This window comes from Oryza glaberrima, chromosome 8 (genome assembly GCF_000147395.1).
Source record: "Oryza glaberrima chromosome 8, OglaRS2, whole genome shotgun sequence".
In the NCBI taxonomy this organism is placed as follows: Eukaryota; Viridiplantae; Streptophyta; class Magnoliopsida; order Poales; family Poaceae; genus Oryza; species Oryza glaberrima.
In genome coordinates this window covers 18,966,207-18,979,082 of record NC_068333.1, presented here as the reverse complement: position 1 = coordinate 18,979,082, position 12,876 = coordinate 18,966,207, and the positions used below count along the sequence as shown (strand labels likewise).

Below are 12,876 nucleotides of genomic sequence, written 5' to 3'. Positions count from 1 at the left end.
CACACGCGAGCGGTTCCGCGGCGGCCCGTTGATCCCCGGCGGCGCTCACAGACGGCGGCCCGTTGATCCCCGGTGGTGTTCGCGGATGGCGGAGCTCGCGTGAGCAGATCCACGTCGACGCTCGCGGATGGCTTCAATGGCAGCGGCTGCAAGGTGCTCCTCCCACCTTCCTCTTTCTTCTCATAGCGGCAAGTACCAGAATTGGAGAGGATGTACCAATTTTTTAATCCTTGTGGCCGGTCTTTATAGCTAAGGATAGCTCATCCAAATGTCTTCTATATAGACCACTTCCACAATGTATATAGACTTCTTTGGAGGCTTAAGACCCCCTCTTATTTCTACATTGTGGATGCCCTTACTAAAAGTAGTAGCACCTGCCATTTGCATCCTCATTACCCATCTAAATTTCAAATAAAAATTTCTCTTAAATTACTTATTTGATATATGATCCGATTACATCGTTGTGTTTGTTGCAATTAAATCTGTACAACATGATCTTACATGATTATATTATGATGAAAAAAATGTTTGAAAATTACTTTTATTATATACTAAGTTACTTTTATCATATATATAAATTACTTTTAGATTTGATTAAATTACTTTCTATACATTCATAATGCTATGAGGTGATTACTTTTATTATTGTTTTTAGTCAATTCGTTAATTTGTGCTGATTAATTTAGTTTCTAGATAAAATTATGTTTTTATCCCTACAACGGATTAATTTCTAATGTGATGACAAAGTTACTTCCTTTTTGTCTTAAGTTACTTCATTACTTTTAGAATTTATTAAATTTACTTTTATATGTCTAAAAAGTAATTTAGATATATTATAAAAGTAATTTGTAAATTTTCATCATAATATAATCATGCGAGATCTTGTTGTAAAGATTTAATTGCAACGGACATAATGGTGTACTCAGATTGTAGATTAGACAAGTAATTTGAGAGAAAATTTTATAAGAAGGGAAAAAAGACATGGATGCCTAACACTCTTATGTTTCTCTCAAATTCTAAACTCTGATGCTTCTCGACTAAATTGGATGACCGCGCCAGACGTCGCTGCTTAAGACCAGATCGAGAGGCCTCTCGTTATAGATTTTACGCTATTTTAAACTTGCTCGTAGGGGATCAGACCCCGTGTTCTTTCATTCGGCGCCTCCGTGCGACGGATGGGCTTCCCCCATCCGACGGTACAAAGATGACCTCTTGTCTGATCCAACGGCTCGCGGTCACTCCGTGCACAGGGCCCAAGGCTTCGAAGCTCGTCTACCACCTCTGCGCAGCGCACGCCTCCCCAGCCCAGAAGCTGAACCATCGCGTCGTTCATCAGCAGCGGAGAAGCCATCCCGCTTCCCGCATCATCTCTCCCACCACAACCAAACCCTAACCCCACCCACCCCAACCATGGAGTTCGCTCGCCGAGCCACCGCCCCGGTCGACGCCGACGACGGCTGCGGCGTTCCCCACCCGTCCCCGCGCGGTAATACGGCCCTACTTTCCCCTGCTGTTCTCATTCAGTCATTCTGTGGAAGGAACAATGTGGGTTCGTATCCTCTGAAATAAGGGGGGAATTTGGTGTTTTCGCTAATCTAGAGCTTCACCCCCTTTACAATTCTTCTATGCTGCCTCCAGTAGTAATTTTTTTTCAATTTCCTGGGGAATTTGTTTATGGCAAGATCAAAATTATTTCCTGCGAAATATTATGAGAACACGACGATAATAATAAAAGAAGGTGAGTAAATGATGTGCTATTGACTGAGAGATAGATTGATCATGCGAAATTATGAGTAAATTACTCATGCGCAGAAACTAAACAGCGGTGGGGTTGGGGAGTTTCAGTGCAGGTGACGATGGACGCGCTCCGCCGGGAGCTCTGGGAGGAGGGCATTCGTCAGGAGGTCATTGCTGCTGAAATTGCTGAGCAGAGAGAACTGGAGGCCAAGGTCCAGCGCGATACTGGATTGCTCTGTGATGTGCCCTCGCGATTGTCCGTCAGCTTCCAGCCGGTCCGCGGTGACACATTCCCTTCGCCTCATGGTGAGCTTTGGTTAGGAGGACCGATGGCAATGCCTGCAGGAGCATCCATGTTTAGAGTGCCTGTGAAAGATCGGATCGAGGAATGGTATCGACCTCCATGGGATAGGACAGCAGATGAAGAGAATGCATCTTTTAATGGGGTGAGCCATGTGTCTGTGATTATCTTGTTTTTTTTTTGCTTTTTGTCCCCTTTCCAAAACTTTTAATCGATTATCCATATGTTACGAATAGATAATGTTCCATGTTCAAGATTGTTCCCCCATCCACTTTATAAACTGTAGTGTTCTAGTTATAATAGTCTATGTTGTTCCTCAGTGATCACTGAATCACATAAACTGAAAACTTGGTTTGTGTCCTCCCAAATATTAGTTGTATTCTCGGAGCCACCCACTTGTCTTAGCGTTGAGTTGTTTCTTACTCAATTTCTTTTGTTTTCTAATCCAGTTGACCATGCATGCTTAACTATGTTTGATTTAGCTTGTAGTGCAAAAATATGACTAGCCACTAAGCAGGCCATTTGATATGTTTTGTGCATCTTTCACTAAAAAAGTGTCTCATGTGAATCATCTGTACTGGGAAGCAATTTGCCTTCTGGTCTCTATTACTAGTGGTAGTCCTTGTTATTCCTAATTTCAATGGACCATTGATTTTGTACTTCTTATAATTGACATTTGATAGTTAATACCACCCTAGTTTTGAAGTTCTCATAAAATTGAGGCCATAATCTCAATAATATTAATATTTTTGTATGCATTCTTGACAATTCCTTCGCTAGAGGCAAGCAATGCAGTTTACAAATGTTGTTAGTTTAACTATAATATGGTAAAGTGAATCGATGCTTCTTGGATATGGGACGTTTCTAATATGTAGACTATGGATACAATATGCAAAAGGGCAGGTGAGTTCAAACTTTCAAAGAATTTGACTTCATGTATGGGATGAAGTGTGACCTATTTTTTTGTTTGCATGTTGTTCAGCTCTACAAGGAAGCTACACGTATCAGTCTCAACGATCACATATGTTGCCTGGTTTGTTGGCAGTTGAAATTGAATGGAAAACAATATAACTAGATAAGGGAAATTTATCTCCAAGGGAAATGTAACCTGAAGCTATGCAGATCACATTACTGAATTCGGTAGCTTTACCGGTGCCCAATAATATGTTCATAGATATGATTTTTATGTCAAGGATAGAAACAATATTATTCTTGCCTTTTCTCAAAAAAGATTGACCATGTAATTTCTATTTTCTAATAATTTTTCATCATAACACAGGCCAAGATGCGCAGAAAGGTGTCATCTGGAGTGAAGAGGAAAAGGGGTGCAGATACTTTCCAGATGAACAACAAAAAAATATGTGTGCCAAGGAGCTGTGATGGAATCCAAGTGAATACACAATGAATTTTATTTCGAGGAGCACTCTGCTGGCCATAGGAACGAGGAAAACAATGCTTTGGAATCAAGAAAGGAAGCTATTGGGACGAAGAAGAAAGTAGAAACAGAGTCCTTATCTGTCACACGGCATTATCCACCAACATGGAATTATGGTATTTGCAAAGCCAATTGTTCAAGTGAACTGGACTTAAAAAATCACCTAAGAGGTAGGAGGCACCAAGAAAACTTAGAAGCCCTGAAGAGAGAAGACAAGGAAATGGAAGCAAAGGTGTATGCAAAGGAAGTGGCGCAGTTTGTTGAAAAGAACCAAAAGTTTGTGCCAAGATGGAGTTGCAGCACTTGCAAGGCTAATTGCACATCTGCATCTGACTTGGAGAATCACTTCCGGGGTAGAAGGCACCAACAGAACGTAGGAAGGAGTTCAAACGTGGTAATGCTCCGTGCATAAGCATTACTGCATACAACTGAGATGCGGTTGCAGACCTGAAGATATAGTTGGCAGAGGGGATATTGTCTAATTTTGGGGGTTTTTTCAGGGTTACTCCCCTGTTCCCACATCTCCTCCTTTATATTCTCTTAACATTTACAAATGGGTCCTAGGAACATCACTTATTTACACCAACACTCCCCCTCAAGATGGGCAAAAGATACCAATCATACCCATCTTGTTAAATATTGATTGAATTTCACTAGGACCTAACCCCTTAGTTAGACAATCAGCTAGTTGTTCACATGACTTGATATACTCTAGCATAAGTACCCCACTATCAATCTTCTCCTTAATAAAGAACCTATCAATCTCCACATGCTTAGTGCGATCATGTTGAACAGGGTTGTTTGCAATGTTGATGGCTGATTTATTGTCACAATGAAGCATCACAGTATCACTTCTTAACACTCGCAATTTAGTCAACAAGCTCCTCATCCACAGCATCTCACTCAAACTCAAAGCCATAGCTCTATATTCTGCTTCGGCGGTAGACCGAGCCACCACTGCCTGCTTCTTGCTTCGCCAAGAAACAAGATTACCACCAACAAACACACAATAACCTGATGTAGACCTTCTATCATCCATACTACTCGCCCAATCAGCATCACAATATCGTTCTACATTTAGGTGTCCATTCTTCCTGAACCACAACCCCTTTCCAGGAGTCCCTTTCAGATATCTAAGAATCTTATGAACCACATCCAAGTGACCAGTTCGAGGATCATGCATATACCTACTCACAACATTGACTGCATAGGAGATATCAAGTCTTGTATGGCAAAGATAGATCAAGCGTCCCACCAGCCTTTGGTATGCTTCCTTATCAACAGGATCACCTGATTGAGCACACAATTGATGATTTCTATCAATAGGTGTAGCACTCGCACGACAACCAAGCATTCCTGTATCTGTCAACAGATCCAACACATACTTCCTCTGAGAGAGAACAATCCCCTTTGATGAACGAGCAATTTCAATTCCAAGGAAGTAGTGAAGAGGACCAAGGTCCTTTACCTCAAATACCTTTCCCAGCCTTTCCTTCAGGCACCTGATTTCTTCTACATCATCACCAGTGATCACTATATCATCAACATACATAACCAAGATGGTGATGTATGTCCCCCTATGTTTGTAGAATACCGTGTGATCTCCATTACACTGAGAATACCCTATATCACACACTGCGCACCTGAATCTTTCAAACCACGCACGTGGAGACTGCTTCAACCCATACAAGGATTTCTTGAGTTTACATATTTTTCCAACTGTCTGGCTATTCCCAAATCCTGGAGGAATCTCCATGTAGACCTCCTCATATAAATCACCATGAAGAAATGCATTTTTCACATCAAGCTGATGGAGGGGCCACCCAAAGTTCACTGCACAAGATACTAAAGTTCTCACTGTACCCATTTTTGCCACCGGTGCAAATGTCTCATCATAGTCAATTCCATATGTTTGACTGTAGCCTTTTGCGACTAATCTTGCTTTATACCTATCCACCTTCCCTTCAGGAGTTTGCTTCACTGTAAAAACCCACTTACATCCCGCTGCCTTTTTTCCTGGTGGAAGTTTTACAAGCTCCCAAGTCTTATTCATTGCATCTTTCCACCTTGGATCTTGTTTTGCACACTTCCAATCCTTTGGTATGGGCACTGTCTATAATGATGCAATGAATGTTTTGTATGCCGGTGAAACATGGGAATATAAGATATAGTTTGCAATGTCATGCATAGAACTAAGATGCTCAAAACCAAGACGTATAGGAGGTCTACCAGTATTGGATCTAGTCTCTCTACGCTGTGCAAGAGGTAATTCTACTTGTTCAAGAATGGGAGGAGTATTACCAATTATCTCAAGGGGAGCCGATGAGACTGTAGGAGAGAGGTTCTGAGAGGATTCAGGGACTGGGCACTCTGGGACTGGGCATTCTAGATGTGATAACTCTTCAACTTAACTTTGCACTAACCCTTTTCTTTTCTCCCCCTGACTATCAAACCGCCTCATTTGGTAGACTAATACATCCTTTTGTTTCACCTTTTCGGCTCGCTCCATAGGACATGGAATTGTCCCAACAACCACTTCTTCATCTTCTCCATCTTCTCCATCCTCCTCATGAAGAACCATTTCTCTATCCTTGTCTTGTGTATCTCCAATAACTTCCACTGCTTCTTTACTTGCATTGTCAATAGAGCATGGTATTGATCCAACCACCACTGTCTCCCCATTCTTGTCACTAACATTTTTCCTATGTGTGTCACCTCTCTCTATCTCCCCCTCTCGACTATCAACCTCTATGACAGTCGAGAATTCCTCAAGAAATTGGTCAAGATCTCCTTTACTTTTATAATAGGGCTCAAACTCACGAAATGTCACATCCATACTCACAAACAGTCTTCTCCCAATGGGATCCCAACATTTATACCCCTTCTGACTTGAAGCATAGCCAACAAACACACACTTTACTGCATGAGGATCCAACTTGCCAACAGAAGGTCGATGATCTCGCACAAAGCAAACACAACCAAACACCTTTGGAGGGACCTTGAACTCTCGCTTACCCAATAAAAGTTCAACAGGGGACTTCATACCAAGTATTCTAGAAGGCATGCGATTGATAAGATATGCAGCTGTCATCACAGCCTCACTCCATAGGTACTTTGGCACATTCATTTGGAACATTAAAGATCTTGCCACTTCTAGCAAATGTCGATTCTCTCTCAGCTACACCATTTTGAGGAGGGGTACCAGGACAAGTAGTCTGGTGAACAATCCCCTCATCTGAGATATATGACACAAATTCATTATTGATATATTCTGTTCCATTATCAGTCCGAATAATCTTAACTTTTGCATCAAACTGAGTTGTCACTAATTTATGAAAGTCCTGAAAGCAACGAAGGACCTCACTCTTGTGCTTAAGCATATAAATCCAAGTCATACGAGTGTGACAATCAATAAAGGTGACAAACCACTTGAAACCACTCACAGAAGTAACTGGGCATGGTCCCCAAACATCAGAATGTATTAATATAAAAGGCTCACAGTTACGAAGACCAATCCCAACATATGTAGAGCGAGTATGTTTTCCAAGCTCACAAGCATCACACACCAATCTATGCTTATCCACTTTACTAAAGAGATCTGGATACAACTTACTCAAAATCTCAAAAGATGGATGTCCTAACTGACAATGAAGCAAACTGATCTCCTTCTCAACATTTCCAACCACCGCAGCTAGCCCCAGTTCCTCATGATTGATGTACCACAACCCATCACACCTGACTCCAGTCCCAATCCTCCTCCCAGTCCCCTTCTCCTGGAACAGACGAGAGTTCTCATCAAATACAACAATGCACTTGAGTTGGTCAATAGTTGAGCTAACTGAGAGAAGGTTTACTGGAAAGGAAGGAACATGCAAGTCAGAGGATAAGTTCATTGATGATGTGCACTCTACTGACCCTATACCATGAATAGGTTTGGATGTACCATCAGCGATTTGGATAGTTTCAGAGTGGACATAAGGGGTGTATGATGTGAAGGTATTATGCAATCCTGTGACATGCTTTGATGCTCCTGAGTCTATGATCCAATCTATAGGATGTCTATATGTAGATGCAAGTGTCTGTGCCTAAGTACCTTCGCCCACTTGGGCGTAGTTGGCGAAGTTACCAAAGTGAGTGGTGGTGTTGGAGCTCTCATTGATCTTGTTCTTCTGCCATTCCTCCCACTGTGTCACCTGTTCACCTGTTAGGGTAATAGCTTTACCCTCCTCTATGGCTACATGGCCTGAGGAGCACCTCGCCCCTACCACAACCTCCACCACGACCTCCTCTACCACTGCGGTTCCCCCCAAAGCCACCACGGTCTCCTCCAAATCCACCACGGGTTCCACCAAATCCACCATACCCTCCTCGAATTAACCCCCTACCGCCAATGTTCCGAGGAGTGGGACAATTGTAGCTCACATGACCCACTTGTCCACAGTTGTAGCATTCTCTATTATCAGCCACAGTGTATGCTAATCTTGTAGGATTTGTACCTCTCATCAGTTTCAACCTCATCTTCTCCTGCACCATAGCAGAAATAGCCTCTTTCATAGTGGGCAATGTAGCCTGGTGGAACATAGCCGCTCTTCTGTCCTCAAACTCCTTGTTCAGCCCCTTTAAGAAATGAATGACTCTTTGCCTCTGCATCCATTTATTTCCAATCACAATGTCCTCCTCATGCTTCAACTGTAGAGGATCATAGTGATCAAGATCTGCCCATAACTGCTGCAACTCACTAGCGTACTCCTGGACTGTTCTCCCTTCTTGCTTCAAATTTTCTACTTTGTTCTGAACCTCAACCATCATCATTACATTTCCCTCTCCTGAATACATGTTGCTCAATGTCTTTCACACAATTGCTGCATTCTGAATAGTCTCTATCATCCTACTAATAGAAGGAGCCACCGAGGTCATCAACCAAGATACCACAGTGGAATTTGTTGTATTCCACGTTCTCCATGCTTGGCTCTCCTTATCAGAAGGCTCTTCACAACTCTCTTGCAAAAAATGATCCACCCCCTTTGCTCTCAACATTAATTGGGCTCTCCTACACCAACTCAAATAATTTTTGCTCCATTCCAACCTCAACTCATTTGGCATCAATTCTAGTTTCAGTTCGAATCCCCCTGCTACACTCTTCGGACCTATCATGCCCATCTTCAACAAATTCTCTAGCAAATCTTTCATATCACCCTTAGTAACCACCGAGGAGGCATCTACAACCTCCTTTCCAACCCCTGAAGACATTTCCCCTCCCCCTTTCTAAGCTTCCTTAGTCCTCACCTGCTACTGCTCTCTGCTCCTGTAATTTTTCAGCACACAAGACACTACCAACAACAAGCAACAGCAACCTTCTCCTCTCTTTTCCCTTCTCTCCACAGCAGCAGTCCACCAAACAAGCAATAGCAGCAGCAAACAGCAGTCCCTTCTCTCCACAGCAGCAGCAAACAGCAAGCAGTAGCAGCCGCAAATAGCAAACAACAAGCAACAGCAGCAGCAAACAGCAGCCGGTGCCCTTCTTGTCGTCCTCCGTGCCGGCGCAGCAACCAGCCGCGGCGGGGTAGCAACAGCAAGCAACAGCGGCCAGCCGGCTCACCTGGTCGCAGCTCCGCCACCACTCCTGCGCCGTCGCCCCCACGCCACGGCCGCGCGACCGGCCGACCACCCCGGCACGCCGCTCAGCCGCTGTCGCCGTAGGTCACGCCGCCACCTCGCGAGTCCCAGCGGTCGCCTCCACACCGTCTTCCACTTCGTCCTGCTCCGGCACGAGCGCCGCCGCCGGCTAGGGTTTTGCCGCCGCTGGTCGCCAGGAGCTCGGCTCTGATACCATATTGTCTAATTTTGGGGGTTTTTTCAGGGTTACTCCCCTGTTCCCACATCTCCTCCTTTCTATTCTCTTAACATTTACAAATGGGTCCTAGGAACATCACTTATTTACACCAACAGGGGATGTTGCAGTTAGTTTCTGCAAGTGTTTACTGGGTAATGGATGAAATAATTCGTCTCTTGCCCATCTAACCAGAGTTTTCGAAGCTACAAGAGTGTTAACATCTGTTCTGGAGGGATTTTAGGACTCCGATTATTTTGTCACTAACTGATGTTGTATCTTTTGTTGGATATGATGCTATGAATTGGCAACTGTTAGTAGCCATGAGAAAGATCTTATGCTGCTTTAATACCTTTTTGCTCATTTTGTACTGCTCACATGGGAACTACAAAGCATGAATTGGCTTTCACTCAGTTGGCTTGTTGAAAGCATGATGATGTGGTCTTTCTTGATTTCTTTTCATCTGTGTAGCATACTATTTTTAATATATTTCGGCAATGCTTTATTGAGCCAATCGAGTCAATCTGAAAAAATGATGAACTGAACAATCTGCAGACCTTGCTGCATGTTATTATTGGTGTATCATTGCAATCTTTCATGTGACAACTTAGTTACACTTTGAACAAATAGGTTAGCTAGATAAATGCTTGATTCAATCAAGACGATGGAGCAGGTACTCGACCTCCACTTGTTTAGTCAATGGAATCACCCATTTGTCATACAGTTTATACACTAATGAAGGATCAACTTTGAAACTTGTTTGGCTACTGTTGCTGTTGCCAGTTTCAACTGGTCCATCCAATGTCACATTTTGGCCGAACACCATGGCCTTCTTCTGAACCCTTCTCTTCACCACATCTTCCTGGGCTTCAGATGTCAACAATTTCATCAGGGCATCCGTGTCCTGTGAAGGACAAATTTCACTTGGATGATTCATCTCCAAAAAATAATTGTACTGTTGTACATGATCACTCCAACACTGATCAGCTTGTTACTTATTATGTAGGAGTAGGTGAAATGATAAAATTACCTTGTTACGAATTAAAGTTGTGTAGTTCTGCTGGTCGCCTATGAACTTCACTTCTGCCACATACCTCCCATAGTTGATCCTTCTTGAGAGTGCCTACAATAAGAATGAACCTTTCCATGTAAATTTAGGATGAAATGTGAATATATGAATTCAAGATCTGCAGTGTAGCATGTATTGTTACCTGCAGACATACAAGATCTGATGAAACAGTTGCAGCATAGTTGCCATCATCGCCATTCTTGGCCAGGAGAGGGAGCAACTCATTGAAATACATGCTCCATATGGCATCATTCACATTAACTAATGCGGCTGCAGAATACAGCTCCTACGATTTATATGAACCATGGTTTCAGTAAGATCATTTTGAGATTTTTTTCAGCATTGTTCTAGATGATTTTTTTTTAAAAGATATGGAAGCTGAACGCTTACGGTTGTGAAGTTATATGGAGGTGCCAATGTGAAAGGCACTCTGAAAGGGAAGAAAGGAATCTCCTGCAGGCTTTGGTACCTTCCTGCCTGTAGACAAGTCCAACAGAAAATGTGGATTAGTGATGCTGAAATAACGTTTAGTTGATGTCTTTTGTCACAATTCACGCATCATATTGGTAACGTGCCGTTTAATGTTGACGTGTGCTTTTTGAATCCACTGCAAGATGCTTATTCTTTATCTTTGCTTAAAGTAAACATATCACATTTATGGCATGGCTACTCTAGTTCTTCACTCCTTCAGATCAGACATGCATGCATGATTTGATTAATAAAGCGTGTATATTTATTAGAAAATCAACATTTGTAACTTTTTTCATTAATAATGAAACTAACAATACAAATATTTTAGTGCTAATATAAGTGGTACTACTGTATTCATATTTGAAAATATTTTTATATGATGTTAATTTCAGTAGTTGTTAATGATGTATAATTATATTATAAAATAAAATAATAATCAAAGCAAAATGTTGGAGAACAAGCCAAAAACTAATAAGCCTTACTACTATATTTTAGAATGGAGAGAGTAAAATGAAAGAGATTATTAGTTTTATTCAAACAATTTTGATGAGAGCATGAAACATTTGACTAGGATTTTCATATGCTCAACTAGTCAAAACACTTAGACAGCAACAACTTCAGGCCATCACCTAGATAATTAATTAAATTGTCCAACTCCGATTTTCATACGCTCAAGTCAAAACATTTAGACAACAACTTCTGGTCATCAAATCTCGACAATTAATCTCCCAACCGCCAGATGACATAGCAGACCGTTGACATTTGACAATGCAAGCAAAACAAAGAGCATAAAAAAAGATACAAAAACGAGATGAACTCAAACACTGCTTCAGAGTTCAGGCATTGCAAGTTCGAATCCTAACAAGAACACACAGGAGCAAGAAAGAAGAGGAGCAAGCTAGAGTCCAGAGTTGAGATATCAAAAACGGCCGCACCTTGGCCTGAACCGCCTCGGACTCGCGCACGAACATCTCGGCGAAAGAGGCGTCGTGGCCATGGCCGCCGCCGGCGAGGTAGCCGGGGTCGTAGGCGGGCGTGTTGCGCGGGTGCTTGGCCCGCTCGATGAGGCCGAACACGACGGTGTCCTCCTCCCTCGTGAGGAACTCCCTCACCGTGTCCAGGCTCAGCCCGCTGCACAGTCGCAGCAGCAGCAGCGCAAGCGTCGCGCTGCAGATGAGCAGATACCTGCAGGAGAGAATCATCGCCGCCGCCATTGCTGCTTGCTGCTCGGAAAGACAGCGAGAGAGAGAGAGAGACGGAGAAAGAAGAAGAACAATGAGATGATTCAGATGTGTGTGCGATATGTGTATATATATGTCTCGTCACCGGAAAGAACGCCGGGAGATGGTCAAAAGGAAGAGATGATTAGATTAGACAGTGTGTGTGTGTGTGCACAGCGGCTAACTCTGGCTGGATCAGTCACCATCCAATTAACTCCGGTTAATTAGCGTTGAATAAACAGGTAGCGTGAGCAGCTTACGTTGAAGCTTCAGAAACGGATGATAAGTCAGAATATGATTGGCTCAGAGGTCAAATACTCAAATGGATGTGAACAAATGTGGAGTCTCAGTATGCGAGCAGAGATGATCATATTACGATTTACGTGCGGCTGCGTACATATCTTATCATCCCCTGATGATGACCTCTGATACAGTTAATGATATCTGACGATTCAGTTTAGGAATTAGGATCCTCATCAGCAGGAAAGGAAATGTTAAACAATGCAATAGCATTGTGGATAACATGCCAAAAAAATTGATATGGGGTGACATTCCCCGTCACCCTCAACCTGAAAACTAGAGTAATTAATTAGATAAAAAAAGTATACCTAATACTACTAAGATATAATCTATTCCAATCAAAGAAGGAATTAATGTCAGGTTCCAAACTTCCAGTGCAAAAACGCACTGTTGTGCCTTTATATTGACTTCATCTACCAAGAATCTGAATCTGAATGTCCCCCATTGTCTTTGGGATTAGGGCCTTAGTTTTCCCCATCAGCGGAATTGAGAGTTTGAGGCCCATCTAGGCGA

General features: G+C 42.6%; 2 protein-coding genes across 2 annotated transcripts; one reads left to right on the top strand and one right to left on the bottom strand.

Moving 5' to 3' along the window:
- Positions 1-1,318: 1,318 nt before the first annotated feature.
- On the top strand, positions 1,319-4,116 carry LOC127781218 (uncharacterized). Its single transcript, XM_052308144.1, has 3 exons — positions 1,319-1,486; positions 1,846-2,183; positions 3,318-4,116. Exons 1-3 carry the CDS (start codon positions 1,411-1,413, stop codon positions 3,441-3,443), a joined length of 540 nt encoding a protein of 179 aa, XP_052164104.1. The 5' UTR covers positions 1,319-1,410; the 3' UTR covers positions 3,444-4,116.
- A 5,729-nt stretch (positions 4,117-9,845) lies between these two features.
- On the bottom strand, positions 9,846-12,105 carry LOC127782898 (chorismate mutase 2, cytosolic-like). Its single transcript, XM_052310174.1, has 5 exons — positions 11,779-12,105; positions 10,763-10,849; positions 10,515-10,658; positions 10,334-10,426; positions 9,846-10,207 (listed from the first exon to the last, which is right to left on the bottom strand). The coding sequence occupies exons 1-5, from the start codon at positions 12,055-12,057 to the stop codon at positions 9,956-9,958; spliced, it is 855 nt and encodes a 284-aa protein (XP_052166134.1). The 5' UTR covers positions 12,058-12,105; the 3' UTR covers positions 9,846-9,955.
- Positions 12,106-12,876: the final 771 nt, after the last annotated feature.